Below are 15,266 nucleotides of genomic sequence, written 5' to 3'. Positions count from 1 at the left end.
CTTGCATTCCATCCTAAAATACGAGGCACAGATTAACATCCGATAAAGGGCAGCTCCGCAAACGATATACCTTACTACCGCGATTGGCGCTTTCTTACCACTCTAACCACATTAAGAGGAGACCGGACAGAGCGCAATCATTGCCGCGGCGAAATAACAAGTCCTCTATTACTGTAAACTTTTACAAGCTAAACGGCAACAACAGAGAAGAGATAGGAAGCAAGCGATTTCCTGGCCGCCTTCCAGCACTTGCAGCAAATACCGCAATTAGTTTCTCCCGTTCTCCTTCATGAGCCTCGCTCAAACATCAACACCGCGCTTACCACCTTATAGTGCCGCGACAGAAGCCGTGAACAAAATCCACACACACTTACAAACACGCGCCAGAGCACGTGCACACTCATGCACATATATATACAACAACCAGAAGTGCGTGCGTGCGTGCGTGTATTGCATACGCCTTTGATAGGCTTCGCGTCGGACCGAGGAGCACACACACGCACACAAAATATAATTGATTGTCTGCGAGGAAACGATGTGCAAGCGCCGCAAGCATATGTTGCTCCTCTCGCGGGTTCCAAGCTGAGCTATGGCGCCCAGTTGGAATCGTGATTTTGTTTGTTTACTTTGTTCCCAAACAGTTGGGGGCGAAATTGCCCGTCAACTTTGGTCTGTGGAGACACCTGGCGGCTAAAGTGTACATTGTTTACTTTGTTCCCAAACAGTTGGGGGGCGAAATTGCCCGTCAACTTTGGTCTGTGGAGACACCTGGCGGCTAAAGTGTACAAAACAGTCCATAGAGGTTCGCAAAAAATCGAACTATAGAAAAACGACTGTATTAAACAAATGAACGTAAACTTCTCATTAACCCTTGTCAAATGTGGTCCTCATCAGGTGATACACTTGTGCAAAATAAAAGAGCGTGCGATCAGTTAAAATGGAGCAGTTAAACATTCTGTTGGTATGGTACGCTGCACCAGGCTTCCACGCAAGGTTGCTGCTACTTACGCTCACTATGCTGTCGCTATTACTCCTACTCTACTGTCACCCCTTTCCCCACCTGTCTTGCGTGGTCGCGCCAAAGCCCAACCGCCCAAACGTAAACAATCTAGCAATTTGTCGTCGGAGCACCGACGCTGCGCGCGCAACTAAAAACCATAGTCGCATGCATACACGCACGCAGGCGTGCTTGCGACAAACAAGCAACAACACAAAAACGCGCGATTGAGCACTGCGCTAAGAGAGTTGAATGTTCTGCTCTCCGGGCCGTCACTCATCGTCAGACATGCACGCGGCGCCGCGCAGCGTGAAGGCCTCATCGCTACGTCACTTCCTGTCCAGGCAACGTCACGAAGAAATCAGAAAAGAGCGCGCGAGCGCGGCAGCCCGGGGAGCCGGCGATTCTTGACCGGGCGGAATTTAAAGAGTCTCGCATTGGTTGGAGAACTCGCGCTTGATGAAAGTAAGGCGCGTTGACCGAAACTCGTGTTCAGGAAACAGCCCAATTGTAATGTATTTGCACATTTACTCCATGCGTTTAGGGGTTGAAATATTATGAGGTCAAAATGCAACTGACTTATAAACATTAACAGTAACTCATAGAAGAAAATGTGATATATTTATATTGGGGACAAAACTAGATTTGTAGTATTCCTGCAAACTTGTTTACCTGTCGAGTTTTCTCATAAAATCACACAGGTCAAAGAGAAAAAACGAATTTTAGTTAACTCTGTAGTGGTCAGTGAGTTGTCCTTATGTAGTCGCAATTCAAACACGACACACAAAACCAAGCTGATTTATCGGATATTTCTAGCACGGCAAGTCTTGTGTGTGTGTATGCGTCAATTGCAAGAAAATGAGCGCAGGCCAAGTTTGGGCTGTCCTCAATATTTCGTTGCCGGGCGCCAACCACATAATATATTACAAGTAAGTTGCACGCACACGCACACACAGTGGATTGTACAGCGCGCTTTGCAATCGCACACACGCGAATCGCGTGACATCACGGTAGGCGTTTAGTTGTATAACACGCTCTCGACGTTTGCACGCATTTCGCACATGCAAGAGTCGACTTGATTGCCGGGAGAGCATTTTTAGCCGCACAGGAGAAAAAGGCAACGTAAAATCAAGTCACCGGCTGAATTAATACAGCGACATCAGCTTACGTTATTATATTACTGACGACAATCGCGAAATAGGCGCATCCCCAGCTTATTTTTAGTTTTGTGTTTACAACGCTTTTTCTTTATAAAGGCACGAATAACCAAAGTAGCTCATGTTGTCAAGTTGGGTGATTATAGTGTTTTATTCAGCACTAAATGCAATCAAAGGTTTATGACGCACTACATTCATTACTATAAGGGAATGCCAAAATAGTAAGCTTTGTAATTGCTATTTTTTCTTGTATTGAATCTACACACTAGATACCATGAATCGCAAATTTTGCAAGCAATACTTAAAAAAAACTTAAAAATAAAACCCAGTTTTAACAGCACGAAAGAGGCCAAGTTCAATTAGCATGAAAGAAATGTTAGGCTGACTACATTTTAATGAGAACGCTGTAGTTCTCAAAACAAACCTTATAATTTTGGAAAACCAACGCAAGTGAAAGTAAAATGTAAATCAGCTTGTGTTTTAATGGAAGGATGTCAACGTGGATGGCTTTCCAAATAACGCCGCACATTTATTTAAAAATAAATACTTTTCATATTAAACGTAGTTAAACTTGACAAGTCGTCTGTCGGCTTTAAACAAAGAACAGTAAAACTAACTTTTTTAACCTTTTATTTAATTTAGAATGCGAAATCACCATGTGTTTAGTTGGCTATGCGCTTGGAGAATGTTAAGGAACGAAAGTTTCCACATTATGGGGTTTCCCTTTGTAAAAACCAACGTTTCTCTGACGACTTTATTTCATGAAAAGCTTTGCTGATTTCGCTTGTTTTACAAAAGAATACTGTTCACTAAACAATATTTCCAGTGGAGCCATGTTCAGTAAAGTCTCATTCGACCGGTTGGTACAGACCAAATCAGTATAGTTGCAATACTTTGACATGTTTTTCTTAAATTAATCTTTTTGAACAAGCAACGTTTGCTACCAAATAACCGTTCTTTTATTGGCGAATGCCAACGTTGTTGTTTACTTTTCTACGAAAAAGAAACGTAATATTTACTAACATAATTTTTTAGCATAAAGAACAAATGTGATTGATGGATTACCCCACCCAAGACAAAGGAACACACCTGTAAATGGAGTGGAATGACACGATGAAGGGTGGTTCCCCGGGTTGCCCGAGGTGTCCCATGAGTTTGCTTTTGGTGAGAGCCGTTGCCATAGCACCGTCGGGCAAGCGAAACTTGTACATCTGGCTGGTGGCCTGCGCTTGTTGCAACACTGTAGAAAGCACAAAAAAATGCGTTTACAATGGTAGTTTAAAACATATAGGCCCATTCAAGGTAGTCGCATGCTTTGCTAAAACGCATGACACAGCAACACTTGTTTAAGTGTCCTGCGCTTGCAACACTGTCGAAAGCAAAAAAATTCGTTTAAAAAAGGGAATTTAAAACCTATATTCAAGGCAGTCGCATGCTTTGCTAGAAAACGCATAGTAAGGCAACAATGGGCTATCTGCCAAGTAGCAGTCGGGTGGTTATAGACTAGCTACCACCCAGTGAATTTCTGGCAGGTTTGATTTGCAAGTACGTTGTAGTGGGCTTAAATAGACTGCGAAAACTTACAAGGCGGTTTTACGGACAACACGATGCAAAAATATAAACTTTATTGTTCTGCATATACAGCAAGGGAAATTGGATTGGATAAAACGAATGCACTTTTTAATTGCGTGACGTACGTGAAAAGCGAGTTGTCAATCACCGGAAAACGATAGGGAGCAATTTCAAAACGCCGCACGACAAACAGATGTCTGTTTGAAAAGGAGTTAACTTTTATTTTTTGGAAAACAGCAATATTTCGTTCGAAATAACCGGTCTTCATTTTGACAACTATGTCCCTCAAGTTTAAAGCTAAACTTATCAATTCGTACGGCTCAAGGCTCAACGCTGCGATACAATAATTAATTTAACGGCGTCATGAATTTCACTAAGGCATAAATTACGACACCAAATTAAAGTACGTCCTGTAAATAACAGCATGAATGAAAGCATGCTATAGACCCGCTACGTTACATATTGTTAACGGATCCCTACGTTTTTCATAAATGGTTTATTCAATACGAGTTCTTGTAATTATCTCAGGACAAAGCCAGGTTTACCATAAAATCTAAGGACATTTTGAAAAATAAAATAGAAAACGGCATAAGATTGAGGGAAATATTTTGCTGATAAAAAGCCTTTAAATACGGCAAATAGTCTGGGCGTACGACGTTAACATCCAATTTTTAAATAACGTACAGTATTCAGCCTTTTAACAATCTCCTTGTAAACATGGACAACGAATGCGTGATTAGCCCTGGTCGGTTCATTGTCATTTTCCAAGTGCTTTTCTGATCAGGCGAAATTTCTTTTATGGACGCAACGTGGAATCAATTAGGAACCGAAGTATAATTCATACTGAACATCGATTCAAGAGATGGTTTAAATAGTGATATCTGCTTATATTGCATGAACGGTAATACCCGATAACAAGTGGTTGTATAAGTACTTGTCGTATGCTGGTAGTTCCGGATCCCTTTCCAAATTAATATCGTCAGTTTAACCATGGTTTGTAAAAAATGAGGCGACCATACCTATTGCTGCAAACATTCTGGTATCGGTATTGTTTTAAAAAAAAAATCGGACAAACGTACATATAAAGTACCATGTCTTCTGAAATGGAGGCCTATATATACCAGTGCTTCTCAATCCTTTTAGCTGCGACCAAAAAATAAAGTACAAAACGCAAATTTCGCACTAGTTATTTTGATAGCAACAGTAAATGCAAAAAGCATCTGCTATAAGCTAAATTTCAAAATTAACTTTCAGGAAAATAAACATTTGCAATACGGTACAACTTTAACAGTTTTGACTTCATGTACACTGAACAGGCTTTTAGTTTACAAATAGGTGCTTTGCCAAATCAGCTAACAATTTTTATTGACAATAGAATTGTTTTCCTATTTCAAAGACAGTAGGATATTTTACATAATATGGACTAGCTTAAAGAAAAAAATAGCATTCATAGAAATCAATAAATTGTGCGTTGCAACAAAACAATACTTACTTATTAACCTAGTCAATTGGAAATGTCTGTACAACAAAAACAAATCGGGCTTAACTAAACATTTAAAAAGGAGGCGCGAATCTGACCAAATTAAAGGCAAACCACAAACCTCTTGCACCAACTAGCGCCCGTACGGCAACTAATTTACAGCTTAGATATAAAACTCGCATGTTAGTATGATATTAGAAGAAAAATCTATAGTGTATGTATAGCAGAACAAGTATGTAGAAGCATGTCCAAACATCAAGTCACGCGTACCTTGCTTGTGTAAAATTTGGTACAAGGACGTGCCGCTGGCGAGGGGAGCCTGTAGGGCCGTCAGGCAACCTTTGACCAGAGTGTTAACCTCTGCCTTGGTCATGCTCTTTAGCAATTGTTGGGGATTGACGCCGGTCATTTTTCCTGTTGAAACATAGCATGTGGTTTTAATTAACATTTTATTGTATTGCAACTGGTATTTAACATCAAATATCAGTTGCGATCCTACGTTCAATAAAATTCACCTCAACCAGCGATGTAAAAGTAATTTTTTACCGTAACTAACCAGTAGGGCATTTTAATTTTAAACATGACGTAGCACATAACGTAATAATATGCCGTAACGAAATAGATGTTATATAAAGCTGCTGTGCCTAGTACAGTCATTTCCAACCTGGGGGTCGAAAGAGGTTGTGGGGGAATCGGGGATCGCCGTGTGCTATAAACGAAAAATTGACAAGAAAAAAAACACCAATATAAACTAAAAAAACTAAGACATTTTCTCTATTGGAATAAAAAGTTATGACGCCAATAGACCTTGAACAGTAACTTTTAGTTACTGGATCATGCTTTTAACGTAAATCCGAACATTTTTGACAAATTTAGAAACTGTTTATCTAGAAATTAAACATTTGCCTAATTGTTTGTGAATGTAATATGGTTAAAGTGTAACACAAGAAAATTTTTTTGGGGGGTCGCGTATTTTTTTGAAAACTAAAAAAAGGGGGTTGTGACAACAAAAAGGTTGGAAACCACTGGTCTAGTTAAACTCTTATGTAAAACTAAATTACGCCAAAATACTCCAAGTTGGGAGCCTTTAATTACCCAAGTATATTGCCATGGTATAGTTTTTAAGATACAAGACCTGCGCTAAACGCAAACAAATACATTTATTTATTTATAACGCATAACTTTTCTATAATTGAGCGCCATGGTTTCTACGACTCTTTGGCCATAAACAATAGATCCTGTTGAATCTATCTAATCTAAAGCATACCAAAAAGTAAAATAAAATTAATGTTTGTCTCTATTGTGAAGTGAAAGTTAGCAAACAGTTTCAGTGGCGATTGCACGCGGAATGTGACAAACATAGAGATTTATAAATACTATAAGGATTTATATTGGATATTATGAATAAAGTACAAGAGTAAATACTTGCGTATTAGTGCTAAAACCCCCATGCCGTACTAAAAATAACACTTTTTATCGAAATACTGTTCCGCCTTACTTTTACCGCTAGTCTTAACGATAAACATTTTTTAAGGGAATTTTGTTTAAAACTACGGTTTGCAGTGAATTATCTTGGTAAAACGGCAATCTTACTATAAGGCCACAGTTTAGTGTCCTTTGTTAAAACCAAAAAGAAACGAGAACACAGAGTCAAACACACTCACTTCGAAGCAAATAAAACCATTTCTTTTTTATGACAGCGGTTAATAAAAAGTAAATATCTCGGTGACGCACCCGAGATATTTTGTCTGGTAGTAAAGCAATCGGGTTGGGGTATTTTCGCTCTGCTGTTCACAGTCTGATTCGGTGGAGCTTTCATGGATCCTGACACGGCAATTTCCCGCAGCGACGAAGGCAGGTCCGGCTCTTTGGTGGGTGTCATCAGGCAGACCAGCAACTCTCGTTTTCCTGAAAGATAAAACAGTCAGACTCGGTGTGCCGCGCCATACGGAGATTTTTATATATACTGCTGATAGACTGACAATTTCGCAAAACTAGTTTTACCAAAACGTGGTGGTAAAACAGTTTAGGCACATGTATGGCGTGTGTGCGAGAAATATATATTCGACAGAGCACACAAAAAATAGTAGCGAGTACAACAGGGGTTCCCAACCTGTGGGCCATGGCCCCCATAACATTAACTGAATATGATAATAACTAATTAATGTACTAGATCAGGGTGGTCCAAGGTTGAGAGCATCGCGGGTCACAATATTTCCTACATGTTGTTTGCGGGCCACATAATGCAGGCTACATGCGTGCCAGCAGCCGATCAACAATTTTCGTTAGGTCGGGGCATGAAATATTCTAAAAGGATGTCACAAAGCATCGTCACAGACATGTAGTCTTCACAAACTTGCTGCTATCTTTAAAGTTGTGCGCAAATGAAATCGAGCTATAATAAGACTGTGAAAATGTTCGCGCAAAGCGCGAAAAAAGTTGCGTATTTAACACAACGTTTAATTTCGAAGAAGACTGCAGTTATAAGCGTAGAATATTTTTTGACTGGATCAAATTGGCTGAAATTGTATAATGGAAAGGGTCAGACGGTTATATAATGGAAAAGGGTCAGACGGTAGCCTATATTCACAGTGAAAACCTGTAAAACGATGCTACTTTCCAGATGCGCGGTATATATATATTATATTGTGCATTTACTTTAAAGTCACAAAAAATAGTAATTTATTTAGGGTCGTCACTTTTATGTTATGTTCATATTAAAAAGACGGAAAACATAATGAAACTATAACTTATAAGTTTGCAAAACAGCCATTTTATAAAGTTCCATATAGGACGTACTGCAACTTTCTAACCGTCCCAACACATACCAAAAATTAGGCGTTCTTATCGCCCCCTGGATCCGAACTTGATGAGCGCTAGTGGATCCGAACTTGATGAGCGCTAGTAAAATCGATTCGAACATGCTTTCTGTTTTTTGGTCACTTATGTTTATTTGAATATAAACTCAAATTGTACGCATTACAATAATTCAACAGTGCTTCGCGGCCACAAACAATGATGTCATGTGGCCCGCGGGCCTGGGTTTGGACCACCCTGTACTAGATCATGTTTATTGTATTTTATATTTATATTATATCACTGATGATGGCATGAGCATTTGCTGAAACGTTTGAATAGTAAAGCATGTCGCTTTTTATGTCTATTTGGGCCGTTATTTTCACCATTATATTTATATTGTTTTATCATTCTAACTACCGGTTACTGTATAAACCTTTTTTTTATTAAAATGACGTTTTCTCATTTTTTCAGAATGTTGAAAAAAATAGGGGGGACCATTTATTTCTAAAAAAATTCAAAGGGGGCCACGGTGTAAAAAAGGTTGGGAACCCCTGGAGTACAAGCTTAAAGTACAGAGTACAGTCATTGCATGCGAATATTAAAACAACCTTTTTTTTAACTGAAACGTCCCTGAAGAAAATAATATGCACAAATAGACCAAACAGAATACACTTTGAGTTTCAAACAAACAAAGAAGGAAATCTTTTTTCTCCTAATTTATATTCTGCAAAACTTAAAACTCATACCTTCTAAACTAGGTATGTTTGACATTTCCTCGCACACTGTTTGCTTTACTGCAATGCAATGGACAGCTTCAAATGAACCCGGTTGAGTCTCTGGTGGGTTAAAAATCCTTCCAAGGCGAGTGGCAAACGACTCAATGAGGGGAACTTGAGCGTTATCTGCAAAAAGTTTAATTGCAAATTTAGTGACTTTGTTATTAAAGTAGATGGTTGCCTACTTGGGAATCTTGACAAAATCATTCCTGGAATACATGGCTGTAAAAAGGCACCAACATGAAAAGTAAATGCATCTATGATTTTAGTGGCATAAGTGTTTTAAATGAGGTTAGGTTATTAGCATGAAACAGTATGTCGATTTCCCTAAAGAAATTTTCTTGAGGATTATGACTTCTGATATCAGCTATATGTAATGGCTTGTCATAATAGTATTACAAAGCACTTGTATGATGTGTAGGTATTTTCATTCAATTAAAATTACCTCATAGTACATACATGTTTATTGTTCGAGTGGCAATAAAAGTAATGGTGGCATGGGATTACTGATTTAAGCCAACCAACAAAGTACACCAGATTAAATAGGATTAATAGGGATTGAGTTTTTCCAGTTATAGTTTATTAATTTAAATATGCACTTTTTTATTTGATTAACTATATTAGTATTGAAAAACCAAATGCCGAATTACGAGCAACAAAGGTTGAGTGGATCAATGCGCAACATATGGATAGGAAATTACCAAGCTTTGAGCTATCAAACCAAAACAATCTATTGGTCTGTGTTACTGGTACCAGGTAAACTTCTAGCAGCAACAGTGTTTTTATTTTTTGCAGGTATGCATACAATTCTTACAGAACTTTTATTCCTATAAACTAATTAATTGCCACAATCTTTTTTTAATACTTTGGTCAACTTCAAGTTTCCCTATGAGCTTAGTTATCCACTTACAAAAAACTAGCTTTTTATTACAGCAGTTTAATAAGAAAAATTTAATTGAAAATGCATCCTAGCTCATATTTTCCAAGTGACGGAACATGATGAACAAGTATGGTAAAGCCTGGTGAAAACAAAAAAAAACAATTCTACCAAGTTATAAAATATTAACAGTCAAAGATATGAATTAGGTAACAGCTAAACGAATAAATAATGAAAAAACAAACCTAAATGAGCACTAAAATGCACAACCATGTTTAAACAAGATATAGCCAGTGGCCAGGTTAGCCTATCTGAAAATTCCTGGAATGGAATTTTGATTAAGATAAGCTCAACGCATAGCAAAAATTCTTGGAAGGAAAGCACAACTGGACATTATGAGCTTTATTATTATAAAACTTATCTATTTTCTATCCTGTATACTTAATAGAAATACAAGATAAACACTATTCACCAACATAATTATGGATTTTAATATTGCCTAAGTATATTTAAAATATTATTTTCAGTTTGGTGTTTATAATTTTGCGGAAGTTTCACTGAGGCAAAGACAAACCCAGCAGCGAATTGCGCCGAACAGTGCCTGGGGCTACATTTACAAAGTTGAACTTGGCTTAAGGTAGTAAACATAACAAATGTACACCACCACACGCCAATACTTCAATAAACCTTCCTTCATAATGTTCTTAGAAAAAATGTTTTTTAGCCCAAACTATGAAGACAATGACATTTACAATTTCAGTTTAGCAAACAATCGAGCAACCCTGGATCTTCAAAATGTGATATAAGTAACCTTTAATTCAAAAAAATGCACAAGGTTAAAAATGTTGAGGTGTTACCTTTGTTGGAGTTGTTTTTGTTGTTTTTATTTTGAAAGGGAAAAAATTGATGTAATTTTTCCTTTTCTTCTAGATGAAATACTTCTTCTAATGACTTGCCAATAATTTCTTCCTGAAAACAAAACAGTTATATCCTTGATTATTAGGGGGGTCAAACATGGCTTTGAAATATAGTTACCTTGAATAAAAGAGAGTTAAAACATAATGATATAAAAAAATAAAATCAATTATCAACAAATATTTTGTGTTGAAAAATAATATTTTTTATTTTTTTTATTTATAGCTTAAAACAAAATTTTGCTAACAAACTATAATGGATATAAAAACATTTTTAGATACAGTGATCATTTAGTTGCTTTTGCAGCACACAAAGTTCCTATTTGCAAAATATTTGAGTATATTTGTTTTCTATCTTTATCATCAATTATTTGTTTTTCTTTAATACAAAACTTATTTCTGAAATTATTTTTTTTAGTACAAAACTAATTTCTTAAATTCTAAACATTAACAAAGAATTATTGAAGGTGTTATGTCAGTTTTTAGTATAAACTTCCTTTTTGTCTGAAAACTTTTATATTGGGGGAAATCTTTATTTTTTCTAAAAACCATAAGGCTTACAAATTCTTTTATTTAGAAATAATTATTTTTAAAAATTGGGTTACCTTTTTCAATCTTTTTAGCAGTGGACATTTTTCTGAAATGTAGATGCATTTTTCCTTACTAAGTACCATCAGAAAACTGTTCATTTTCTGAAAAAATAAAAAAATTAAAGTTTTTAAAGTGTTCAAGATAATTCAATTGCAACTCTCCTTTGGCACATTTAGGCATTAAAACTTTCACAGCCACATATCCTAAGATATTTGATTAACTTATTGCACAAACAAAATTGCACTTAACCCACCAGCCAATGTTTAGTATTTTTCAATAATTACAGCAGAGAATTAGTATTTTTGAAGTAACTAAATGAAATGGTTGGACTTTAAAATTAACATTTCTTATTTTTTTTTAATTGTCAAATTTTGTAGAAATTACATGGAGAGTAAAATTAGGCATCACAATTTAAGTAAAAAAAAAAACAATTTTATGAAATCCCCATTTTTAGGTAAACTTTGCACTAATATTCATAAAACAATGTAAATATATTGTAAGTTAATTGAATCCATACAGGTATTAATAAGGCCACTCTTGTATTGGACAGTAATGTGTTTTACATATTGATCTTGCAACAGTCCTGCTTAATGCTTGAATTGGATTTTATATTTTTTGTTCAATAACATGAAAAGCTCGCAACTGATTCATATTTACCAAAGCTTGTTAATCATTACCTGGAGTGGATCAAGAATTGTTTCTGTTGGAACAGCATATTGAAAATTTTGGTTTCCACAATCTTTATCTAAATAGTATACCATTAAACACACATTAACGACAAAGAACATAAAATCATGACTGAGAAGTGAAAAGAAAAGTCAGGGCAAATATACACTCTTTGGCACACCTACCTTGTCCAGCTTTATTTGCCTGGCTGCTGTTTGCAGTTTGATTTGATTCTGAAAGAAACGTTTCCAAAAAGTTTCTCAACTTAAGTGATGGACAATTCACAATCTGCAAAACATTTTTATCTCTATCAAGGAAATTTCACCTAGTGAACATTGTTGCTTTTTTTAATAATTTAAATAAAGCCCTGCTATTGTAAAAAAGAAGGAAAACTAACCAAAATATATTTGGTTATCATATAATCTCAGCAGATTGTACAATCTCAGCAGTACTTATGCCTAATTATCAAATAAGTTATTGTTGAATATTTTATTACTTAATGAATTTAAAAGATGTCGGTTTTTTGTGGTATACTGCAAACCATATTATTTTTTTGTTGTCTAACTCAAACTAACTGGCTTATAACTTTAAGGGGATTTAGTAAGTCAAACTGACAGTGTTAGCAAGTCAAAATATGTATACAATAGGCACTTATAGTAAACAAGCGTTAGCATACATCATCAGGCAGATTGTATTTCATTACACAATTATTACAAAATTTATCTTTAAGGGCTTGCAAATATAACTATAAATTTGTATTTAAAATTTGAATTAATTTAAAGATCGAACCTCTTACAAAAAAACATTATCCAGTTGAAAAACAAGTAAAGTGCTTATTTAAATATTGACTTATAGTGATGTTCTGAGAATGTCAGTGCAAACAAAGAACAATAACTATGCTCCACCAATGGTCAATCAATAAATCTTAAAGTACACTTACATTTCTATTGGATTGATCAGCTCTCAAAGCAAGAGCAAGTTGCCGAAGCAAAAACCTTTCCATGTCCAGCAGTTGCTTGGACACCCTTTTGTAGTTTGGTGGTTTTAAACCATCCATTTTCCTATTTTTAAGCAAACCGTATTAACAAAATAATATTAAAATATTTTGGCTTCTACCGATATCGGTAAATGTAGGCCGATACTTTGGCCGATATTTTAGTACTAGAATATCATATATAATTTTTCATGTACAACAAACAACTTTTTTGGAATAAAAAAATTTTGATTTTAGCATCACGCAAAGTTAATATACAAAATAATAATAGTTTATCAATTAATAAAGGTATAGAAACTATTTGGATTTTATTATCATTTAAATCAAGTTTTGAACATTTTCCAGGTATATAAAAAAAAGGTATCGGTAACAGGTATCGGTTGACAAAATTGTAAAAAATCAGGTATCGCTAAAAAAAGTGATATCGGTTGATTTCTAATCAAATTTATTTGAACAACACAGTGATACATAGGAAAATACCTTATTTCTTTTAAAGTTATTGTTTTTAATTAAAAAACAGAACTAAAATTAAGTTAAATTATATCACTGCAATTGCACTAAAATAATGTGCATCTTAATAGAATTCCATCGAGATGTCAAGTTATTAACTGTATCTTTGGCTAGTGGCGAGATTGGATTTTGCAAAGGTATAAATACCTCTATCCTGAAGGACCAAAGGTCATCCACACTGAAGCATCTGGAGACATTTTAGTACTTGGTACAGCTTGTGTTAAAAGAAATACGCATATATATATTTAATAACAACATTATAAAACACTCTGCAAAAGGATTAAAAATTACAGAAACAAAGAATTTCATCTTAATTGATTAATGGCTTTTTTGCAAAGCAATGTGTTGTTCTCTGTAAAAACTTATTTGTATTAACACACAACATAAATAGATAAAGTAAGTATAACACATTTAAACAACAATTTCATAAATAATAATAATAAATTTCAAAGCCAAAAAGGCCGAGTAGATTGACAGCATCTTGATTAAGACGTTTCGATACGAACTTGTATCATCTTCAGTTAGTGTGGCTGAAAAGCAAGTTTGTATCGAAACGTCTTAACAAGATGCTGTCGATCTACTCGACCTTTTTGGCTTTGAAATTTATTATTAAGCTACATTACAGATCCATGCATAGTGTACCCAATTCCATAAATGTTTCGCCATAAAAATGTGGCCAGGCAATATCAAGCAAATTCTTTAGTTAAATCACATGGCATTAGGTACTTGGCTTCAAGACATAATGCAAACAACTTACAGAATGCTGTAAGAAAACAATATGAATCCACTTAATACCTGACAAACTTTATGTAAGCTATGGATTTATTATTTATATACATCTTTATACAGAGCTTAGTGCTAACAAATAAGGTATTGCAAGGATGGTTTGTTCTTTATGTTGAAAAACAAGTTTTTCTTGTAGTCGCAAGCTAATACTCAGTCTATTGTGAACATATTATCTTCAGAACTCAAAAGCAACATAAACTAAAAAACTACGACAATTGCTTTAAAAAAGCATTTACTTCAGGATTTTTTCTGAATGCTGATAACCAGTACATAATATTGAACTGAAAGATTTTTTATGCAAAAAATCGTGTTAGTGAGGTTAAGAGGTCTTAATTCCCTTTTTTACTGAAAGAGTCCAATTGTATAGTCTCTAAACTTGACAGCAAATTCTGGTCCGAAAATAAAAGTTGAAAGGAGTTTAACTGACTTTATGTAGGGGGAATTTAACCAATTTGAAAGGGATTTACCTGATTTAAGTTATAACAAAAATGTAAATCATTTTATTGCTAATATATATTATTGTTCTTGTCAAAAATTAAGTTAAGAGACAATTTACCTGTACTACAAAGTAACTTAAATTAACATATATTCACTAAGTGGGCAATTGTGTACCCAAGCAATACAACTTAAATGGAAAGCATGAAAATATTGCAACTCTGAAAATTGAATTAAATTATACCACTACCCAGTGCCAAACCCCAATCAAAATCAATAAACCCAAATCAAACGATTCAGAAAAAAATTGTACTTATTATACTTCTTACAAAAGTAAAAAAACAGAAAACACACAAGACAATCCATTTTTAGTAAGATAAACAATAAAGTTACCTAAAGGAACTGGTAAGATTATAAATGCTACTATAGAATTTTTTTTGGACATAGACATTGCAGTATTTACGTGATGAATGCAATTAATACAAACACTTTTAAATAAAATGTGTTTCATTAAAATAAACGCAGAAGAATGCAATGCAACATCTGTGCTAATCTTCGTAACTCACGAACATAAAACATTATTAGTAACACGAGTCCTGAGGCGCACAAAAATCTCGAGTCCATCTTTCTTGGCCTTATGTTAAGCAAATAGTCAAGTTCACTTTACATTTTTTGCTATTCAAAACATTACACTGCTTCAATTTCATGATTT

At 35.1% G+C, this 15,266-nt stretch overlaps 1 protein-coding gene across 1 annotated transcript in view; it reads right to left on the bottom strand.

Annotated features, from left to right (window-relative positions):
• LOC146160744 (uncharacterized) overlaps nt 1–13,598 on the bottom strand; it is a 30,027-nt gene extending 16,429 nt beyond the window's left edge. The window contains exons 1-10 of the mRNA XM_083385002.1: nt 13,481–13,598; nt 12,770–12,890; nt 12,015–12,117; nt 11,841–11,908; nt 11,178–11,264; nt 10,516–10,627; nt 8,752–8,907; nt 6,941–7,114; nt 5,477–5,620; nt 3,244–3,394 (exon numbers count right to left, since the gene is read on the bottom strand). Of these exons, the coding sequence (XP_083241128.1) occupies nt 3,244–3,394; nt 5,477–5,620; nt 6,941–7,114; nt 8,752–8,907; nt 10,516–10,627; nt 11,178–11,264; nt 11,841–11,908; nt 12,015–12,117; nt 12,770–12,886 (1,112 nt within the window). The 5' untranslated portion in view covers nt 12,887–12,890; nt 13,481–13,598. The remainder of the gene's footprint in view (nt 1–3,243; nt 3,395–5,476; nt 5,621–6,940; nt 7,115–8,751; nt 8,908–10,515; nt 10,628–11,177; nt 11,265–11,840; nt 11,909–12,014; nt 12,118–12,769; nt 12,891–13,480) is intronic.
• Nucleotides 13,599–15,266: the final 1,668 nt, after the last annotated feature.

Source organism: Ascidiella aspersa, chromosome 3, assembly GCF_963924565.1.
Source record: "Ascidiella aspersa chromosome 3, kaAscAspe10.2, whole genome shotgun sequence".
NCBI lineage: Eukaryota > Metazoa > Chordata > Ascidiacea > Phlebobranchia > Ascidiidae > Ascidiella > Ascidiella aspersa.
Note: the sequence above shows the minus strand (reverse complement) of the source record. Positions and strands in the feature narration are given on the sequence as shown.